The 22,156-nt window shown below is 39.0% G+C and overlaps 1 protein-coding gene and 1 pseudogene across 2 annotated transcripts; one reads left to right on the top strand and one right to left on the bottom strand.

Moving 5' to 3' along the window:
• Positions 1 to 3,651: 3,651 nt before the first annotated feature.
• TP53INP1 (tumor protein p53 inducible nuclear protein 1) lies at positions 3,652 to 21,547 on the bottom strand. 2 transcript variants are annotated; one of them, XM_069086611.1, is made up of 5 exons: positions 21,323 to 21,547; positions 11,966 to 12,226; positions 11,089 to 11,428; positions 9,990 to 10,121; positions 8,062 to 8,198 (listed from the first exon to the last, which is right to left on the bottom strand). In XM_069086611.1, the coding sequence occupies exons 2-4, from the start codon at positions 12,075 to 12,077 to the stop codon at positions 10,028 to 10,030; spliced, it is 546 nt and encodes a 181-aa protein (XP_068942712.1). In that variant the 5' UTR covers positions 12,078 to 12,226; positions 21,323 to 21,547; the 3' UTR covers positions 8,062 to 8,198; positions 9,990 to 10,027. The 2 variants fall into 2 exon arrangements, with proteins under 2 accessions (XP_068942711.1, XP_068942712.1); XM_069086610.1 differs by lacking the exon at positions 9,990 to 10,121 and having other exon boundaries at positions 3,652 to 8,198; positions 21,323 to 21,543.
• On the top strand, positions 16,155 to 16,769 carry LOC138160103 (male-enhanced antigen 1 pseudogene; annotated as a pseudogene).
• Positions 21,548 to 22,156: the final 609 nt, after the last annotated feature.

Genomic DNA, 22,156 nt, shown 5'->3' with positions numbered 1-22,156 from the left:
GTGAAACGCACGCCGCGCTCCGAGCTCCATCCAATCAGAGCTGCAGCAGTGAGCGCGTCATCCTGTTCTTCCCCAGTGATTTGCTTATTGAATAAAGGTACATTTTTTTTGTTCACATTTACCTGTTTATTAAAATTGCTGTCAATGTTCATTAAAATAAGCCCTTCCCTGAAAATAAGCCCTCTGGTGTTTTTCTGTCCAAAAACATTAATAAGACAGTGTCTTATTATCGGGGAAACACGGTAAGAGGAGTATTATTCTGGCTGTGGTATAAATGATATATTGGAAAGGGGAGAGGAGGGGCAGGAAGACCCGTTAGGACACTATTGTGGGTGTTCAAACTGGTGATAATATGGGCTTTGCCTCTATTAAAGTGTTCATACTGGTAACAGAAAAGAGGGAATGGGTACAAGACATGATGTGGAGATGAAATCAATAGGATTTGATGACTAATTAGCTATATAAGGTGAAGGAAAGAGATAACCCTAAGGCTGCAAACCTTCAAGAAGGCATGAGTGGTAACACAGACAAGAAGATCAAATGTAGGGGAAAGGTAATAAGCTTAGTTTGGGACTAACCAGGTGAAAACACCCAGGTGGTCTGGAGCTCAGATGAACACCCAAGCCTAGAGATAAAGAAGTGGGAGTCATTGGAACCAAACACTGAGCTAACAAATGAGAAGACCTAATTGATACTAGGACTTATTATAATAGGTTGTGGATTTTATTCAACTACCAGTTCGTGCATTTAGTGTGTTCCTTTGTTTTTATATAGTTGAATGAAACATTTGTGGGTTTTAAAAATGTGGTTTTGTTAAATACATTTCTAAAAGTGTTTTATAACCTTAGTGTGTGCTGTTAAAAGATCACTGGATTTAAGCGGTGGAAAGAAGCAGACACATAAGAAGTGGTTAAAGATAGGAGAAGCAGACAAGTATGATGTTTCTGCAACCATGGGACACCATGACCATAGGCAGGTCACTTAAACTCCTTCACACTAAGTTTCCTCAGCTGCAAAATGGAGATTATACACTACCTCATAGATTGTTGGAATAAAAATGCTTTTGAAAACTTGAAAATTCTGTATAAATATTAAGGGATGGTAAAAAGTTTGAAAATGTCCAGAGATCAAAGAAGGGAACTGAAAAGAGACCAAAGGATTTAACAAACATGAGCACATTGGTGATACTTAGAGCAGGCTGAGATTTTTGAATGGAAAAAAGCCCAATTGCAAGGGTGGGTGGCTAAGAGTGGAAGGAGAGAGGCAGCGAGCATAGACAATTTTTTCAAGAACTTTAGTGATAAATAGGAGGGGAAAAGTAGGACCAAAGGAAATTTTTTTCTCATCATTATTGTTTTGATTTTTAAGACTGGGACCCCTGAGTATGTTTGAAGGTAGACAAGAGCTCATCAGTGGAAAAAGCTTTAAGAGGCATGACAGAGAAGGTCTAAAGCAAGGTCATTGAGGCTAGAGAGAATGTAATCTAGAGAACAGGTAGAAGAGGGATATCTCTCTGACCAGAGAGAAGGAAGAGCAAGTGAGTGATAAAAGACTAGGCTAAGAAGGACTTGGTTTTGGGAGAGCTGAAAGGAGTTCAAGTTGGATAATCTGTCTTTTCTGTGAAGTTTAGGTCATTCTAAACTTTGGGGTGGGAATTGTTGGGGGTGAGAAGTTGGTTTGTATCGAGTATGAATTGTGAGTACTGACTTCTGCTGACTGACAAATTTAAAAATATTATTGAAATTGTACACTAGACCTATTTTACTCAACCATTTTACATGGAGTCTTCCTTGCCCCTAACCCATCCCAACCCCTCCTTTAGTTAGCCCAGAGCCGCACTTCACTGCTATTTTCCCTCCCCAAGTCTTTCCATTTGCCCTGAAGCTAAACCTTCCAATATATTTTGACTCTTAATTAGAAGGTAAGTTCCCTGAGGAATTATCCTGATTTTCTATTACTTAGTGCTTAGAAATGCTTGGCATATAGTGTGTAATAAATGATTTTCCATTCCATTCTTGTAGAAACATTAGCATCAGAAACTTAAGACCTATCTCCACTGTACAGCAACAATATCACTCAAAAGAGTAATGATCCCTGTGGGCTGCATATTGACTTAGAAAACCACCAATTAGCATTATGTTGTATAAAAACATTTCTCAATTACATGTTAATCTGGTTCAGTTTTGACATCACTGGTTATCAGTTCCTTCCACAATCTGCCTTCTCTTCTGTGCAAGCCTTATTTCCTGCTACTTCATATATTCTCTATGCTAGCTAAACTGTAATTAGCCACTCCACATCCCATTCTACTCTTTCCATATAGCTGTACACACCATTCCCTTTAGCAGGAACTGCATTACCCTTTCTTCAAGAAACTTCAAGTGTTGCCTCCTCCTCAGAACTTCCCTTGGTTCCTCAAGTAGAAATTATTATACGCCTATAAACAACTCTTGTCCAATCTCTACCTACCACCTTTTCAAGCAGTAATGTTTCTAAACCATCCTGATCAAAGAAGTACTCTTTTGGCTATTAAAAAGTAGCTTGGCCTTGGAATCAGAAGATTCACCTTCATGATTTCAAATCTGGCCTCAGACATTACTAGCTTTGTGACCCTGGGCAAGTCATTAAACCTTGTTTGCCTGGATTCCTCCTTTGTAAAATGAACCAGAGAAGGAAATGGCAAAACCATTTTGCCAATATACTCTAGTACTCTAGATACTAGATACTCTAGTATCTTTATGTTACCGTTTGGGGTTTTCTTAGCAACTGAAACATGAAATGACTAGGCTTGGTCTCAAAGCAAAATGACTTCACATGCTTCCTTTCTTTGAAGAGGTAGGGAATTGTGGATCTAAAACATTACAAACAATGTTGGACTTCTTGGCTAGAGGTATATTGGAAATTAAGTGTAATGTGAAAACAAAAGTTATCAGAGAATCATGTTGGTCAGGTTTGGGGGAAGTCCTCAGTATGAATATTGGAAGTCCTTAGTTACCTAGTGTTGCAGTTGGGAAGGTTGGAACCAGGGAGGGATCAGGAACAGATTATGTTGGTGAAATGCCTAACCCACTAGAAAAAAACTAAATGGTGAGTCCTGAATAAAGCTAAAGAATTGTGGGTGTATGTGGGACTTTGCAAAATGAAGTGATATATAAATGGAAGCTATTATTGAAAATTAATAAGAATTAAAGGATGAGGCACTGTGATACAGTAGAGTAAGGGCTTGGTTTTTTACATTTACTATACTAATATTCAATAATTCCCATAGTCTGCCCATTTTCTCCCATATGACAGACCTTAATACTTCCCTCCAGAATACCAAAGTTCATGTTGGGTCAGGTTAGTAGTTACCAAGGAACACCCAGGGGACTCTAACCTAGCAAAGATCTCAAAGATGGTCAAGAAAATATCTTATAACCTAGCGAAGTTGTATCCTTAGGACCTCTGGGTACTGGTTTTGAAAAATCTAGCTGTGTCCCTTTTATAATATGTCATCTCTTCTGGGATTCACAATATATACTTTCATGTAAACTGGTACAAACTGGTTACCCCACTCTGAATCTGAGATTTACTTGTTCTGTGAAAGGCTGTGTATTTTTTATTGTTATGCAAAAAGATTCTAAAATAAAAAAAGAAAAAGTGGACAAATAATTTTGAAGCAAAAGACATTTTATTTGCTGACAGGTAAAGACCATACACTTTCAAGAAGTGCAAAATGGACCAAAGACCCCACCCCCCAATACAAAAACTGGTGTTAGTACACATTTAAGCAATGCTACACTTTTTTTTTTTGGCAAAGTGCTATATTGTATTATTCAGTCTGTTTTGTAAAACCAGTCATTCCTCTGTGAACCAATCAATATCAAATTTTATACAAAAAAACAAACTAGACAGTGAGTGGCTCAAGAAATAAGCTGCCATTTATGCATAGATTGATGTACAGTATTTCTCCTAAATGAATGTCCTTGAGTCTTTCAAGTTGTTCCAATTTTCTGTGTATAGAAACACATTTACAAGGCACATAGTCCAACTGACAATACTATTTAATCTAGTTATAAAATGTATTGTCTTGGGGGAAAAAAATCAATGTGTTCACAACATTTCTAAAACAAAACCAAAGCCACTTCTTTTACTTTAAATAAAATACATAAAGATAACAAGTTCAGAACCTCTGGGGGAAAACAAACCAAAGGTGTCAATAGAAACCCTTCACATACCTGAAAGCCCAACCTCCCTCTAGTGGCTTGGTTTGTAAACAGCCATCCAGTTAGAAAATAAAAATCCCTTAAAATTCCAGACAAAAATACAGAACATTGTTATACGGAGCGTAACATTTAGATTTGAATCCAAAACAAAAAAACACAACACATACATTAAAAGAATCCCCAATGATATGCAACCATATATATCATCTCAAACGGAAGCTGCCTTTTCTGAAAGTAACTTCTCCTCCCAAAATAAAGACATTAAAAGAGATGTCCTTCTAGCTGCGTAAATTTTCCTAGTTTTCAAACCGCTTAAACTTGGACAGTTTTAAGAAAATTGTGGTATATGACAAGGCTCACCATCACAAAAATGTGAATATTTTTCTAAATATAAAAATTTAAATAACACTTTAAACATACATACAGAAAGGGATGAAATCACCTTACCTAACTTGACTGCTGACAAAAGACCTTCAATTCTGGTGACCCAGTTCTACAAGAATTAGTAAGAACAGGCCTTGAAAAACTGCAATAACATTACCAAAACAAACAAAAAACACACAACAGATTAGTAGTAACTCCCTATGCAAGGAGCAGTCTCAGTCTTGATAGTAAAAATTAAAGCCCTAAGACTTGGAAGTTCTTTTCACTTTATTATTCAATTTCACTATTTAAAATGATGATTTATGTGGTGTAATTTGAGGTGAACAGATTTAATCTTCCTTAATTTTTGTCCTTTCCAACTCAGAAAGATTTTTCAGTAGAAAAATCAGGCTTTAGGCTGTACTCTTCCTTACTCTTTTTCCTTTTAAGAAAATAAAAGCGTGATTCCACGTTGAGAGTATAAAATAAGTAAATGATAAAAGGCTTTATCAGATGGCAAATTTACTGTTCTCCCAATAGAAGAGGTAGGGCTAGGACAGAATCATATTGATGACAGAAGAGTATGGAAAACAAAGCATGCAGCACAAATCAAATGAAGGACAGTAACAAAAATTCCCTATAGTAGGAAATTTTGTAATCATTTATCTGGAAGATAAATCATAGACAGTTAATTTTCAATTTATATCACAATAATGCTACATGAAGGTCAGAATGTAATGTCTTTATGTATCAAGGTGTTAACAAAAACTCAACTACAGATGGTGAAAAAAGGTAAAGAAATTTTAAAGGGGGCACATTTCTCCTTGTATGACTTCATAGAGACCAGGCTGAATAAGTGATTTCAGATCACTAGCATTTATCAACAAACTTTAAAATCTAATCTCTTTGGCCATATTTCAAAAAATACATCAAATTCACATTTCCAAGTAGGCTACTGGCCTTGCACTTTGAATAACCAAGAATTTCAACCAAGTTTTAGGTGGGAAATTTTGATGCCAACATAAATACCATAGCATGCTTATAGTACAGACTACATCCTAGTAACTCTCACCCTATAAAATTCCAAGTTTTTTAAAGAGAATTTTAAGCTTACAAAACTAAGCTGATAGGCAAAACAAAGGATCAGTAGCTAACAGAGGTGAATGAATTGAAAGCCCTCTAGGAAGGGGAGAAAATACAGTAATTTTATACACAAATCTGTTCATGTGGCCAGAGCAAATTTTCACAACTGAATGTCAGATCTATAACTCGAGGTACCAGCACTTCATGTAACCTATGTATCAAGAATCTTCCTTCTCAATACTGAGAAGTTTTATAAGAAGCCATTTATTTTCAAGTTATCCAGTTGTACTGCCTTATTAGCAAACAGTTTCTAAATCATTCTCCTCCCATGTAAACACAAGCAGTTTAACAAAATACTAGCCCAGTTTGACGGAGCTTTGTGGACTTGGCCCCTAATCAGGCAAAAATAAATAAATAATGGGGAAAGCCATGAAAAGTAGACTTAAAATCCCATTTTGAAAAATGACACTTTCTTAGTGCTACTGGAAGAACAAACTATATTAAGCATCTAAACATACTAACCATTTGACCTTCTGAATTATAATCACCCCATGCTATTAGACACTGCTTTTCACACTTAAAGAGGGGATGGGGGGGAGAAAGGCTCCCATAGTTCCTGGCTTCGGAAATCCACACAGAGCAATTTAAAATAATACTCTGCATGATTATAATGCTTATCCTTTCGAAAGCATTTAACCTGCATTTATTATTTAGTCAGGGCTGGACTATAGTTGGAAAAAGGACTGACAAATTATGAGCATGATGATACTCCTCTATTGCTGGTAGAAATGAACTTTGAGTTCTAATTATGTGTCCCTGGTCATATAAGCAACTGAGAATTTGTAGTGTGGATAGCGGTAGTCTGTTAGGCATTGGATTTTTTTTTCTTTTTGTGAAGTTAATTAATTATTCTGAAGAGAGATTAAACCAGAGCTTGGCTTCATTAGCACCATGCTCTCTTGAACTACCTACCCAGCCCTGGCAGAAATATAGCCAAATAACAATTGATTCAGTAGAGAAGAGTCCCTTGGAATTACATGGAAGGTCCGGTTCTAGAAATCTAACTCCACTTCAACCTTTTTTATAATCCTCACAACACCCCTGTGAGGTAGGTATTTTTATTCATCTATTGAATGAGAGAAACAGAGGATAGAGTAGTTCAAGATTTTGCCAGAAACAGAAAAATTAGCCCCTAGAAAAAGAACCAAAAGTCAAGAAAACCCCAGCTACTAATTTTCATTCAAGACAATCTTAGTCTGGAAGCAGTGTTTGTCAGAGGTCAATCCATGCACACCACATATCAGCACAGTATTAATGGTGGAAAAACAGAATTTAATAATTCTTTCCCTAGCCTGGAAATAAAGACTTAACGCTTCCCAATGTGTAAAGTAAAGAGACTGTATTAATTTCTACATAATAATAATGGCTATTTTCTAATTCTGCAACTAACCAATAAGGAAAAAGAAGACCTCTAAATAATCAAAACACTGGGAACAAATGAGCATCTTTTCATAAATGAACACTTCTAAGTATAAACCACAGATCTCCTTTTAATTTTACTATAAATGAAACAGGTATTTCTGTCCCACAATAACCTGTAATATTTGTACCACGTCATTGTAAATAATCAGAAAGAGAGCTAACTCCTATCTATGAACTAAATGTACCTGACATACCAAAATTAACTGTATGAATGATGAGGAAATAGCAAAATATCAAGTTCTCATTCGATAGAAAGTTCAGCCATGATTCCATTATGTCCATGGCAACCATTGCCTTTTAATCCTTGTTAGTGTGTAAAAAAAATGTTTTCGTTATATACAGAAAAGATTATCAAGTACTGGTCATTAAAGTGTATGGCTGACCCTGAGAAATTTTGTTTACTCAAACTTTTGATTAATACAAAAAAAAAATTCAGCTGAAACCTGACTATTCCATTACTCAGTAAGAAATTTCTTTAAAATGCCAACTAACTCACATAACTTAGTTGAGTCAAAGACATTCCCAAAATACTAAACACTGCAATCGTATCGTACTGATGTTTTAAAACATTCTGAAAAAGTTCAGGAAAAAAGTTAACTCTTAAGAGCAAGGCATTGTGTGATACACAGAATGTAATTTTTTTAAAAAAATTATCTAGAGAAACAATTCTATTTAAATGATTGATCATCAGTCAAGCTACAAATACACACCTTTGTTACTTGAGTGCATGTATGCACATCACACTCACCCACACTCTCACACATAAAACCAAGAGCAAGATACCAACAAATTGATATGATTAAGACTTGGAATCCTCAGTAATTGTACTGACGCTGGCAAGGCTGGTGAACAACCCACCCATTGTGCTTGATTTGCCGAGAGTGGCAATCCCTGGTAAGATTTTGGCGACGGAGGCTATTTCTATTCAGAGAATGTCTTTCACCATGTTCCTTTATCCACTGGGTAGGGCGAAAGCTCTTGGTTTGTTCTAGGAAAGTTGAATGAGCAGCAAGAGCTGTAACATAGCAGTGAACATGTTGCCCCACTTCATTCCGTACTTCCATTCTGAAATAGCAAAAACATGTCAAATGTTCACAAACAGAATGTTATTAACTAAATCTATCAGTTGTCTGGAAATTAAACTTACAAAATTGACTTTAGCTAAATTTAAAAATTTACCCCTCTGTACTTCTAATTATTAGAGGAGTTAGTCTTTGACTGTGTAGTAAATACTGTTTCAGTCTTTGGGGGTAAGATTTAGCTAAAATATCCATACATGAGGTTCACCGAGAAGACAGCTATATATTTTTGGTATAGAATAGTGGAGTGCTTTTAACATGCCTCAGGAGCAGAACTAACATCTGTTATTGGATAACAACTGGGAAAAAAAAAAGTTTGGGGATATAGGATTTGACCAATGTTACATACAAATTTGTGTAATAACTGGCCATGTGATTCTCATGAACATTTCCCCAGGTATACAATTACTACTCAAATAATTTTTATTTTAGAATAGAATGCTGAATCTAAGGTTGATCTAAAATAGAGTATATTTAGAGTGCTGTTATGTAACCCATGCTATTATGCTAGCAGAAATGTTAAATATGATAGCACAAAACTGCAGCACTATAATATGCTTTCTTTGTTTAAGATCAAATAGTACTGAGCTGAATTGTATTAAGAATGCAAAATCTGTGATTTCCAGTACACACTACAGAAAAGGATCACAGCCAAATTTACATGGCTATTTTCATTCATCTGCTTAAATTTGGTTTTGTATGTTTAGGAAGAACATGATCATCAAAAACATAGGCTCAATAAGTACATTTTGAATGGCTTAAATATCTAACTACATGGATTTCTCTAAATGTCAAAATTCATAATCAAATAAGGAAACCCATAAAGAGCCAATAGAAAATAAAAAATGCTTCCTCTCTTGTTGATTTTAAGTTTTAAAATCAATACCTTTTAAAATATAAAAGATTTTCTTACAAATTCTCAGTCTTACTAGTAAAATGTAGCATGGATCACAAGGTGATGAAACACTGAGCCTTAAGCAGCTTTTCCTGGTCCTACAATGTCAAAAGTTGAACTATTTAAACAACTATAGAGATTTCAAGTGCTAGCTTAACTTTAATGTACGATTCTGGTAAAATTCTCTTTATTAGAACTGATTTACTCAAATTTATATACTTAAACCTAATTAAGATTGTGGAAGAACATAATTTATCACAAATAAAGCTGTAAGGCTTAAATACAATCAGGTGTGAACACGGACTCAAGAGTCGACAATTGGAAGCACTATATGGTCCCTTCAGTTCTATAATGAAGCAGTAAAATGTTCTATAGTAACATCACTAAAACAGACTCATCAATAACACAGCTAAAATGGATCATAATAGTCCATCTACTTGTTTAAAAATAATACCTAGGGGGCAGCTCAGTGTCGAAGTGAACAGAGCACCAGCCTTGGAGTCAGAAGGATCTGAGTTCAAATCCAGTCTCAGACACTTGACATACTATGTGACCCTGGGCAAGTCACTTAACCCCAATTGCCTTGCTTTCCCTGCCCCCCCCCCCCAATCCAACAAAACAACAAAAAAATTGATACCTAGCACCCGTACTGGGATACATGGAGCTTTAGGAATGTGAAAATTGTATAATTGAGTTATTAAATACCTAACTGTAAGGTTGTGGGGGAGGGGGTGGTTCTTCAGTGCAAAATATTGCATGTTTAACATTCATTAAGCATTCCTTATTTAACTTCTCAGCCCCAGACACCCCAGCCCCCACCCTCACCCCACCCCCCCTCCTTTGTTCCCTTCCTAAGGCCCAAAGGCTTGGCTCAGTGCTTACCTTTCCACTGCCATCCTCCAATCAGGGTTTTTCCCTTACTAGGACACTGCAGTCAGAAGGAAGTCTGAGAGAGGGATGGCTGCAGGGTTTGAAGTTTTTCCTCCCTCTACTTCCCCTTCGCCACTTCCAGGCCTAGAATTAGACCAGGTCTGGAGTAAGAGGAGAACCAGAGGGTTCCCAAGCAGGCTCAGGTAAGAGCCAGTAAAGCGCAGGGTGGCAAGGGGTTGGGGAGGTGGAGAGGTTGGTCGGGGAGACAATAAAAAGGAAGCATGATACCTCCGAAGTGTTGGGGTCCAGGGCCTGAGTGTAAGCTAGGAACTGCCTACAATTCAGAGCTTTTAAAAAAAAATGAAATACAAAGCTCTTTCATAAAACACTTACTGTGTGACTTATTTTAAAAGACATTTAAAGGGGTCTTTAAAATAGTGCAAAACTGGAAGACAACTTTCTGTCATTTATATATTAATTAGGTTTTTATCTTTTACTAGAAACTGCTTTAATTAACTAATCGATGAAACTAACAATCATCTTCCTCCTCCAATCAACAATCAACATTCCCTCCTCCCCAAACTATTCTAATCTGAATGAACCAATGTTTTAATTTGTTTACAAACTTAAATGTTTTGGATCTGGTATTTTAGATAGAGTGAAGCCCTAGGAATCTGGCTCTGGACTATAAATCTTTGCAGATGTAAATAATATTGATTCCTTTTTGAATTATATATATAAAGTCTAACTTAAGAACATTCAAATTCTGTAACATTGATATGGGGGAGGGGGCAGAATTCTAGTAAATTTGGCAACATTTACAGATGCCATCTACAACTTTAGACAGAGGTCAACTATAATTCCATTATTTTATTTTAAAATTATTTCTAGATGAGATAGTTTAATAGATTATGATCATGTGGTAAAAAAAAAAAACCAAAACACTAAAATAGTGATTTTTCAACCTATCATAATTGTGTTAATATGTACATCCTTTCAATAAAATGTTCCATTTGAAATGTTAATCTTTCCATCTCACATTAGACTTTGTATTACAGTTAAAGAAAATTACTTGTATTTTGTATGGATCGTCTAAGTTACTTCAACTTACCTAGGACTGCTTGGATTATGAAATTCATCAGTCTCACAACTGCCCTCATTAATATTTCTGGAGGAATTATAAACAGACATGCTGGGATGTTCAATTAGAAGGTTTTCCAAAGGACTGGTTTCCACCTTAATAGTGGTTAATCCACCTGCAGTAAAGCATGGGGGAGGGGTAATAAACCAACTCTCCTCCATAGGACAGGCCTCAAATTGGACGAAGCAAGATTCACTAGTATCAGCTAAACATTCCAGGGAAGCTGGTAAACAGGAAAAAACTGGAGGATGTTCAGTAGGTGATTCTTCACTGATGTCTTCCTCTTCTACTTCTGTTGAAAAATTAGTGTCTAAGCAGTATTCCAAATCGAACAGGATGTTGAATAATTCCACAGTGGAAATGGATGTCACATTGATTATTTAAATAATCAAATTTATAGGACATATGGGGAAAAAAAGGGAAAATGTTATTAACACCACACATTATATTCATATGACTATTTTCCTAACAAAGGTTTAGTTATCTGTTCAAGTTAGAGAAATGATTATCAACTATGGACTGAGTGCCTAATGGCTTATTGATTTTTCTTGTGTGTTGGGCTTTTAAGCAAATAAATTGCCAGAAAAACAAAAAATTAAAGTGTTCATTACTTATAATAAAAGTGGATTTCCACTAGCTAGGTCTAATTTTGTCAGTTTTTTAAGGTCTATAAATCAAAGTCAATCACTTTGCCCCCCTGGCACAAAGTACTATGTGCTATTTTTTCAATAAGTTACTGTTTATTTACATTTTAGCCTTGTAATACCTCAGAGGATCTGATTTATTTATGCACAAACTGAGAATATTTACCACTTCTCACAATGATTACATACTGAAGATCTCTTACCTATAAAGTCAACAAGAATCCATTCATCATCTTCTTTTTCACTAAATTCTGGTTCTTTGTTAGAAGAGTTCTTGATTTCACCCACAAACATACTATTCAACCTCTGGAACATTTTTTAAGGCAAGAATGAGACTTTGGCTGGTTCTGTAGCTGCGATTTCAAAACACTGTCTTCGATTAGCCCAATGGCACAGACAGGAAATTAAAGTGCATAAATTCTTATTTAAATAAAGTATGGAGTGCAGAGAATCATAATCCTCAGCTGAAATAGAAAAAGAATAATTATTGCTAAATGGACATATTTATAGCCCTCTAGTCTTATGCCTTCCCATTATTTCTAGAAAGGCACTAGCCAAATGCTCTTCCATGGAGTGGGGGGGGGGACCACTTCTTTCCTATAGTGTATATGCTCTAGTGGCCAGCATTTTAAGTGATCAACCAACAAATGCCACTGAAGGAAGCCACAACCAGAGTGAGTTCTGACTCTGCCCCCCAATACATACTTCTAAGCACAGCCCCATTCATGGCACAGTACAGGTAAAGTGGTTCTGTAGTTACTGAAAGGGTACGATGGGTATTGAACTCAAAGTTAGACCAAAGCTCGATACAAAATGTTCATTTTATTTATGCAAAATTAGGATTCAACATCCAACACAGCTGTTAGTAACACTTAAATTTATGAATAAGTTAATTCTGGATTGGGCCATTAGGTGGCACAATGGATACAGTGTAGGTCTTAGAGTTGGGAGGATCTGAGTTCAAATGCTGCCTCAGATACCTATTGGACCCTGGGCAAGTCACTTGACCCTGTTTGCCTCAGTTTTCTCATCTATAAAATGAGCTGGAGAAGGAAATGGCAAACTATTCCAATATCTTTGCCAAGAAAACCCCAAATGGGGTCACAGAAAGTCAAACATGATTAAAACTCAACAAAATTTGGATTAAAAAATAAGTTCATGTAGAAACCCATCATGTTCGTGCATTTTTTCCTTACTAGAAAAGAGTAAATTCAGTTCTTTAATACATTTTAAACTACCCTCTTCTATAAGTGTCCTGTGTATTGAATTCGTTAGGTGGAACTATTTGGCACACTGCTTCCAAAAATCATTCCAATGCCTGTTGCATTCAATTAATTTAACATTAAGTGCCTATACAACTTTCAAGATTCCAGGCTAGGTCCTAGGGACACAAATGGATAAAATGATTGTTGGAGTCAGGAAGCCCTGGGTTCGAATCCCACCTCAGACACTGGTGTGACCAGTTTCCCAGGCTTCCTTTTAAGTCTCAGCTAAAATCCTAGATTCTACAGGAAGTTTCCCAACTCCTTTTAATTCTAAAGTCTTCTGTTTTATTTACTCTTTATTGTGTATATAGCTCTGTTGTAAATATATGTTTGCTTGCTATCTCCCCCATTAGACTGTGAGCTTCTTGGGTACAGACTTTCTTTTGCTTCTTTTTGCATCAGGCATCTAGCAGAGTAGACACTTAAATGTTTACTGACAGTTTGTCTCAGTTTTCTCATCTGCAAATTGGGAATAATAGCATCTACCTCCTAAGATTGTTATGAGGATAAAACAAAATAATATTAATAAAGCACTTTTCAAATACTAGTTATTAGTTTTATTTTGCCCTTTTGGCAAATTGCTTTAGAGAAGAAGCCTGGTGATGAGGCCCCAAGTAGGCTAGGTATTGTCTCAGTTACAGGGCAGGAAATCCTGCTCAAGGAAAAAACTGGTTACAGTGGCTTCCTAGCCTCCTGGTAAATTTTCCTACTATGAGGAACAAGGGTGTGGCCCAGAAGCAGTTGACTATGTCAGTTTTCCTATGATACTTATTTAGTGGAAACTATTTAAGCTGGGAACACTCATTACTCTGCAACCAAAGACATTCTTTCAAAACCTTTTAAAAACAGTTCCAGAAAGATGTGCCCAAGCCTTTTTGACCTCCTTAATCCACTTAATAGGAAGCCTAATCAATTCCCAACATTATTTATTCACAAATTGCACTTAATAGTGGCAAACCCCTGAACTAGCAATATAAATATTGGCTATAATCAGATTCCATTTTCCTCTTCTATAACTATAACTATGGAGTCTGAATGCATATGGAAGCATAGGATTTGCTCTTTGCTTTCTTTTTCATGGTTTTTCTCATTGGTTCTAATTCTTCTTTACAACAAAACTATTGTGAAATTTTTTTTTTTTAATTCAGACTGATTTTATAAAAATACGTGGGAAAGATAAAAGATTCAATTCCAGCCATGAGATTCAATTGGGCAAGGACCACACAGCCTGAATTTTACAGGTCTTCAAGACTCATTAAATGCCTACAGCATGCAAGACACTGTTGTTGAAACTGAAATAGCAAGATATGGCACAGACCTTGTTCAAAACAAGTCTACAATCTAATAGAAGGGAAAGGACATAAAAAAAAAGTAGACAATATATAATCATGAAACTTATAAGTGCAAATAAAAGGTATAAAGTGCTAAGAAATTGGAGTTTTCAAAAAAATTCACTTTCATTTGATAGATAAGCAGGAAAGTTTGGTCAGAAGCAACACCAGAGATGGACCTCAAGATATGGGTTGGACAAAGAAGAGTCAAATGGAGTACAGTCGACACAGCAGAAGATATACAAGATAGGCTGAAGGGTGAAGCTAGACTGTGGAGGGATTTAGATAAGTGCAATTGGAACTATTTACATTAAGCAGCAGGGATGAAAATTAACTCTGTGCTTTTAAGAAGTTTACTTCCTAATGGGGGAAGAACACATTAAGGTAAATTAGATGAGTGGGAAAGGATGGTAACCAGAGGGGTAGATTGGCAGGGCAGTTGAGTCCAGATACTAAGCTGTACCTGAATAAAGTTAGCATGGATGGGCTAACTTTATTCATAATCATGGATGAAAGAGTCTTCAGTGCCAGCTAGTGATGCAGTGGACAGAGTTGGAGTGGACCTGAAGTCAGGAAGGTTCATCTTCATGAGTTCAAATCTGACCTCAGACACTGTGTGACCCTCAGCAAGTCACTTATCTCCTGATTACATAATGCATAAAGAAAAAAAAAACCTGGAGAGGGAAATGGCAAACTACTCCAGTGTCTCTGCCAAGAAAAACCCCATGGACAGTTAGTCAAGAGGGTCACAATGAGTGGGACATGACTGAAAAACTACATAGTGATCAACTAGAAGGTTACTCAACCAGGACTGTAAAGGATGAATGAGAGGGAAGACTGCAAAATTGTAAATTTAGAGTAGAAGTGAGGTTATAGGACCATTCCCCTCATTTTATAGATGAAGAAACTGAGGTTGAGAGAAGATAATGACTTGATCAGGGTCACATAGCTGTTAGAATACTACTTTGGGGAAGAGAGATAGGAACCAATAGTTTCAGTAAGAGTAGAAAGGAATAGTCTGATGGGAGAAATCTTGGGGTGGTGAAACTAACAGAAATTACTGGCAATTGATTAGGTGGGGGTGAGGGACTAGAAAGGGAAAAAGATGACTCAGGAGTAGGCAGTGCTAAATGACTAGCAGGAAAAGTTGTTGTTATCAAAAGAAAAAAATTAAGAATGGCAAGCTTTCAGAAAATCATCTGTTTAGAGCTAGAAAGGAACATGTAGTCCAGAGGGTGTCACTTTAGGGCCCACACAACTCCCAAGTGTAGCCTGAACTAGATTAAGTTGTAACTGAGAAATGTTTAACAAAACACATAAAAATACAACTTAGAAAATAAAATGTTAATTTGTACTTTTATAAGCAGGGATCTAATTCTTTTTCAGTCTGATACTGATCTAGTCTAACCCCTTAATTTTATGTACAGAAAAAACTAAGCCTCAGAGAAACTTGCCTTAGATAACAATGGTAATAAATAGGAGAATCAGGATGTGAACTTTTGAATCCAAGTACAACCCTCTCTAGAAGTACCATGCTACTCTCTTTAGCTGAAGAATTCCGTTTGAGGAATACCTGTTAAACTTTATGATTTAACACAGGCATTGTCATTGTCCTTCCAGTGCTATTGTCACCCGTAGGCAGAAAATTCTTTGGATAAATCAGGTCAAATGAGATAGTATTTGTAACAGTGCCTGACATATAGTAAGTGCTATTAAAATGTTATCTGTTATTGCTATTAAAAAGCCCTACAGAGTTGGAGTGCGGGTTCGGCCGCGGGCTCGGAGCAGCCCGGGCCTGCATGGCAGCAGTGGTCCTGGGGGAAGATAAGATGGGTCCTGAGAGGATCTTCCCAAACCAGAATGAGGATCTGGGGCAGCACCAGGGCCCCACAGACAGCACAGGTGACTGGAGCAGTGAAGAACCAGAGGAAGAACCTGAGGACCTGGGGTCAGGCCCAACAGACTATTCCTACCAGCCTCTGAACCAGGACCCTGAGCAAGAAGAAATAGAGTTGGCACCAGTGGAAGGCATTGGAGATGCTGTCACTGACATTCAGGAAAGGATCCAGGCCCTGGGGCTGCACCTGCCCGACCCTCCTGTAGAGAGTGAAGATGAGGAAGAGGAGGGAGCTGTAGCACTGAGCAGCAGAAGTTCCATACCCATGGACCCAGAACACATGGAGCTGGTGAAAAGGACAATGGCTGGAGTAAGTCTGCCTGCCCCAGGAGTCCCTGCTTGGGCCCAGGAGATTTCAGATGCCCAGTGGGAAGATGTGGTACAGATGACTCTCCAGGCTCGACAGGCAACCTCTACATGGAAGTGACTGCCACTGAGAACAGCCTCATTTCTTTTTTCCCCAGTACCAAACCTTGTACCACCTTGATACACAACTGGATAAATTCATGGTCCCCCCCCCCAAAAAAAAATAAAAAATAAAAAGCCCTACAGACTGTCTGGCTCTAGAAAAAACTGATGGCCAAGTAGTACTTCAGATAACATGTATTCATTTCACAAGGGAGGTGTTTTCATGAGTTCACCATGTATTCACTAATTTTGCACATTTACCAGTTATTTTTGCTATATTGGATATTACCTCAAATTAAACCAGTATTCCCAGACTAACCTATGACTGAAAGATAAAGTTTAAAAATTGTTGTTTAGTCATTTTCAGTCATGCCTGGTTCTTTGTGAACCCATTTGGGGTTTTCTTTGCAAAGACACTAGTGGTTTGCCATTTTCTTCTCTAACAGATGAGGAAACTGAGGCAAACAGGGTTAAGTGACTTGCCCATGGTCACACAGTTAGCTGGATTTAAATTCAGGTCTTTCTGGCTAAGCTTAGCACTCTCTACTTCACCACTTACCTTATCTGCTAAACTCAAATAAAAATGGATCCTTGCTGTTAAACCACAAATTAACAAATTTAAGAATATAGTCCTGGAAATCAAGCAGAATTATGACAAATGGCATCAGGTCTTTTCATCTAGTAAAATAAAAAGAACTACAAATTATATTTGAATTAGATTTTGGATTATATGAAACATGACTCAAGAGAACAGCTAGCAAGAGAGCAAGTTTATATTTCTGGGATTAAACCTACGAAACAAAGAAATTCTGCCCTGTCTTGTTCAAATATCATGGTATAGTGGAAAGATTATGGCTCTACAGTGGAAAAGACCCACTTACTATATGACCATAACCATCTCACTTATACTGCTGGATAGATCAAGATAAACTTACATAAAACACTTTGTGTAGACAAAATTGAATTTAATCTTTTTTTTTCTTTTTGGAGGAGGAAGGCAGGGCAATTGGGGTCAAGTGACTTTCCCAAGGCCACACAGCTAGTTTTAAGTGTCTGAGGCCACATTTGAACTCAGGTCCCCCTGACTCCAGGACCAGTGCTCTATTCACTGAGCCACCTAGCTGCCCCTGAATTTAATTTTTAAAGTAATAGACCAGGGTCCTCTAGTTAGATACATCCTTGAAAAGCAGGTTTGCAAAAACTAGTCACAAATGGAGTGGATTTCTATAAGATGTAGTCCCAGACAAAAATACAATAAAGTATAAAATGTCCTTGCATGATATTGGAAAACTCTTTTCTCCTTGTGATTTTACAATTAAAGTGGACAAAGAGTATCTTTTTATATTTTTGTTTGGTGTCCTACAATTTAAGCCTAAGATACTGTGTAGCCTCAATTAGAGTTACTTTTTACAACCCACTAGTTTCATTTGGATCGTTTTTTCCCCCCAATTGTACTTCAGCTGCCAGTAGGCGGCTCCAAAAAACAAACTTAAAAAAAGAAAAATCACACACCTCAATTGATTAAAGTTTTCTGTGTACAGTCAGTCCTTGGTTTTAGCTTTCAGACTGAGCAGGCTAAAGTATTCATCTTCCTTTTTTCTCTTCATATCCTTTATTTCTGTCTGCTATTTATTTAAGCATGATTTTTACAGTTTCCACTTTAAGTCTTATTCCCAGGCCTCAGCTGAGTCATTTAGAGTTCCAGCTCTGAGAAATCCTCCAACACTAGAAGGATTTCAAGGACAGACCCAGACAAGACTTTTCATTCATCTTTCTAGGATCATCAGCCAGTCTTAGGAAGTAAGCATCTCTGAACTCAACTTAAGTAGAGAATTTTTAATCTAAGTGGCAGGAGTCCCCATTAGACATAAATCAGATTTATGTAAATATTGAAGCATTTTAGCTGTAGAAGAAAATGACCATGCTGATCCTAGTAATTTAAAAACTAATTTGAACTATCTTCAGAGAAGTCAACTATAGAGTAAAAAATATATTTTTTTTTCCATTATTTTTTGCTTCCAGGGTTCAGCCAGACTTTAAAGTGAGGTTACTCCCCAGAGACCCACTCAGCCTTAGTTACGGAGAAGAAAGACAATACAAAAAGATAGCATTTAAGTGGTAATTCCCACACATTAACCTTGAGTTTTCAAAGTTATGCCACTCCCAAGGGAAGAAAGAGAAAGACACAACACATTAAAAACAAACAAACAAAAAAGGGTGAGGAGATGGAAGATAAACTAGTCAGTCACAGGAATAACCTTAAGAAGTAGGTTCAAAACTTTTTCCCCTTAAGATTACATTATAGGGTAGAAAAGATTGTTTATTTATCTTCCCCTTCCAGAACCTCCCAATTAAAAAAGAAAAAACCCAATTAAAAAAAATTTACAAAAATTCACTTCTAGTTTATGGGCAGTAGAACCAAACAAATTATTTTAGCAGCCCAAAGCAATGAGTTATTATGGCCCTTCATTAACCAAATACTTAAAGACCGTGTAAAGTTAATGTTTTTTTTTTTTAAATGCAATCTGGAAAAGAATTGAATAGTCAGTCAGGTGACCTGTACAGTGTCAGCTCCTAGGCAAATTAGCTCTAACTGTGGACAAAATCTCTTCACCTGTATAATGAAAAGGCTGAACATCATCTCTAAAATCCCATTTTAATGACAGAAAGTATAAAAAGCTGGATGAATTGGGCAAATCACTGAATTTCTCTAAGCCGAATTTTCCTCAATCAAACAAGATCATTCTTGCTCTATTTACAGATTTTCTGTGAAGCAAAAAAGCTGTTATTGGGGATAGGCTATATACAATGCACACTAATTCATGGCACATTTAAGAAGGAATAAAATGTTAAAAGTAACCTGAAAGATCAGTTTTCTCCCCCAAAGCTACTCAAAATACAGAAAAACCTGAGTGGAGAAGAGTAGTAGCAGTTAACTCTCTAGAGATGATGGGAAAGGGGCTTTTTCCTTAATCTCTTCACTACTATTCCCAGCCTCAAATCTTTGAAAGAGAAGGTAAACATGAGGACTAATACTACACTTTAACAACTGGTCCTGTTTGTTTTTTTTTTTTTTAATGAAAACCAGTGCTTCTGGACAGCATTAGCAACTAGCTTAGTTTTTTACAAAATCATTACTACTTGATTCAATTCCTCATGGATCTCTGAGAACTTCCCTCCACTGAGGCAAGCAGCTATCAATTCCTCTAAGCAGAAAGGGTCTCCGGAACATTGCTTTGGCCAAACAAAGTAATCACGATGCAGTCAACCTAGTGAGAAACACTAGTCTGGTCCTTGGGCAACAGAATGATTAATGTCTGTCACCAAGATTATGCCGATCTTGCCCCCCAAATTTCTCCTCTGGGATCACCTCCACGAGTTTATTGCAAAAAAAAAAATAAACATTCTAAAAAATAAAAATAAACATACTAGTTTAAGCTTAACACATTATTTTCCTCACATTTTAAGATAAGTTAATATTATCCTTATTTTACAGATGAGGACACGGGTGAGGCTTAAGTGCCTTAATACTGTTATGGATAAAGAATGGACCAAGGGACTGGGCAGCCAACTCTCAAGAGTATCCTGAGAAGAAGTCGGTCTATTGCCGGGAAGCCAAAAGAAAGCAAATAGAAAAATATTTGAGGGCTTACTAGGTGTACAGTAGTACATGGCTGATTTTCGCCCTTTGTGTCCCCTGCGCTTAGCACACAGTAGGTGCTTAGTAAATGATTATAGACTGATTTGCGTGATATAATAGTCTGTGGGAAGAAAGATGGAAGCAATGACTTCAGTCCAGGCTGCCCAGTCCTGAGGAGCTGGGATGGAGCCCCGCTTCGTCTCCAAAGATGAAGTCCATCAAAAAGCATTTATTAAACAATTAAACTATTGAATAATGTGTCAGACACTGTGCTAAGCACCGGGGAGACAGAGAAAAGCCTTTAAATGGCAGCTCCGGCCCTCGAGGAACTCAATCTATTTGGAGCAAAAATAAATGCAAACAACTATGTAGGCACCACTACCTATATTCTAAACAGGGAAATGACAACCCAGGAAAGGCAGCAGAGTTAGGAGGGGCTGGGGGAAGCTTCCTGCAGAAGGTGCATAGTAGCTGGGACTTGAAGGAAGCTGGGAGGCGGAGATGAGGAGGGGGAGCAGAGGGGGAGGAGGGTCTTGGGTGAGGTGCCCCGACAGCCAGCCGGAGAAGGAGATGCGGGAGATGAGGAGGGCCCAAGGAGGAGGCGGAGAAAAAGGTCCTGCCCACCATGGCAGAGAAAACAGGCCATGGAAGGGGGGGGGGAAGGGGGGAGGAGGAGGCAGTAACCGGACACCCGGCGCAGTAACCGAGCGGTTCCTGGGGCAGCCCCCCGCCCGGGTGGTAAACCACCCCGCTCCGGCCGCCGCGCTCTGGGGTTGGTCCCAGCCGAAGGGTCTTCTGAGGCTGGAGGTAGCTGGTCTTGACCCCGGCTGCCCGGGAAGAGGAAGTGAAAAGACTATAAAGTCAATAAAGAGGGTGCGGGCGCGGCCGAGGGCAGGCTGGGGGAGCCGGACCGCGGGGCGGTCAGCCTCCTACCAGCGGCCGGGTCTGAACCGGGAGGAGGACCAGCGAGTCAGCGAGGCGCCCTCGGCACCCACTCCCTCCCGCGCCCGGACACTCACGCTGGCCTCGGAAACTGCAGCTGGGGACTGAGGAGCTAGCGGGGCACGGCTCGGAACGCCCGCGGGAGGCTGAGGTAGCTGCAAAGGGCCCGGCGGGGGGAGCAAGCGGCGTCCTGCTCCTCGTCCTCGTCCTCCCTCCCAGCGCCAGCGCCGCCACCGCCGCCGCTGCTCCCGCTGTAGCCGTAGCTGCAGAGCCGCCGCCTCCGGTCCTTTTGTTGTTGCACAGAGCACGGAACAGCTGATGGGCCGCTCCGCCCCCGGCTCCGCCCTCGGCACCGCCCGCCGGCCCCGGCGGCCAATGAGGAGAGAGAGAGCCTCAGGGCCGCCTGGGGAGAGGCTGTCACCAACGCACGTGACCGGGCGGTGAGACCGGGAGACCTTCTCAAGTTAGAAACAAGCCCGGGCAACAAAGGAGAGAAGAGCCGAGGAGGGAAGGGGCGGGGGGAAACTGGGGGGCTGCGGGGTCGGAGGGGAGGGGCCTGGAGGAGGGTCGGAGAAGGCTGGGACGTGAGGACCTGTGCTTGGGGAGGAGGAGGACAAGAAGTTCCTTCTGAGAGGCGCCGAGAGTTACTGGGCCAGGCCCAGCGGCCTCCTCGCGACCCCAGGGGCAAAGTAGGCGTCTTGTCCTTCTCTGGCAAACCGAGGCCAGCGGGAGCTGAGGCCTTGTCTGTTCTGAGATCGGCCTCATCCCTGCTCTCTGTGCCCCTTCTCTGGGCCAACGTCCCGAGTATGACCGGACAGGACAGTCCTAGTCCCGGGGCTTTGCTAGCAGAAAAGCGTGTCCGTCACCCCACCACCGCAGCCAGCGACCCTCCCTGCCAATTCAGACAAGGG

Source organism: Petaurus breviceps, unplaced genomic scaffold, assembly GCF_028583685.1.
Source record: "Petaurus breviceps papuanus isolate PSGF00001 unplaced genomic scaffold, PetGlider_PUasm1.0 179, whole genome shotgun sequence".
NCBI classification, from domain to species: domain Eukaryota; kingdom Metazoa; phylum Chordata; class Mammalia; order Diprotodontia; family Petauridae; genus Petaurus; species Petaurus breviceps.
Note: the sequence above shows the minus strand (reverse complement) of the source record. Positions and strands in the feature narration are given on the sequence as shown.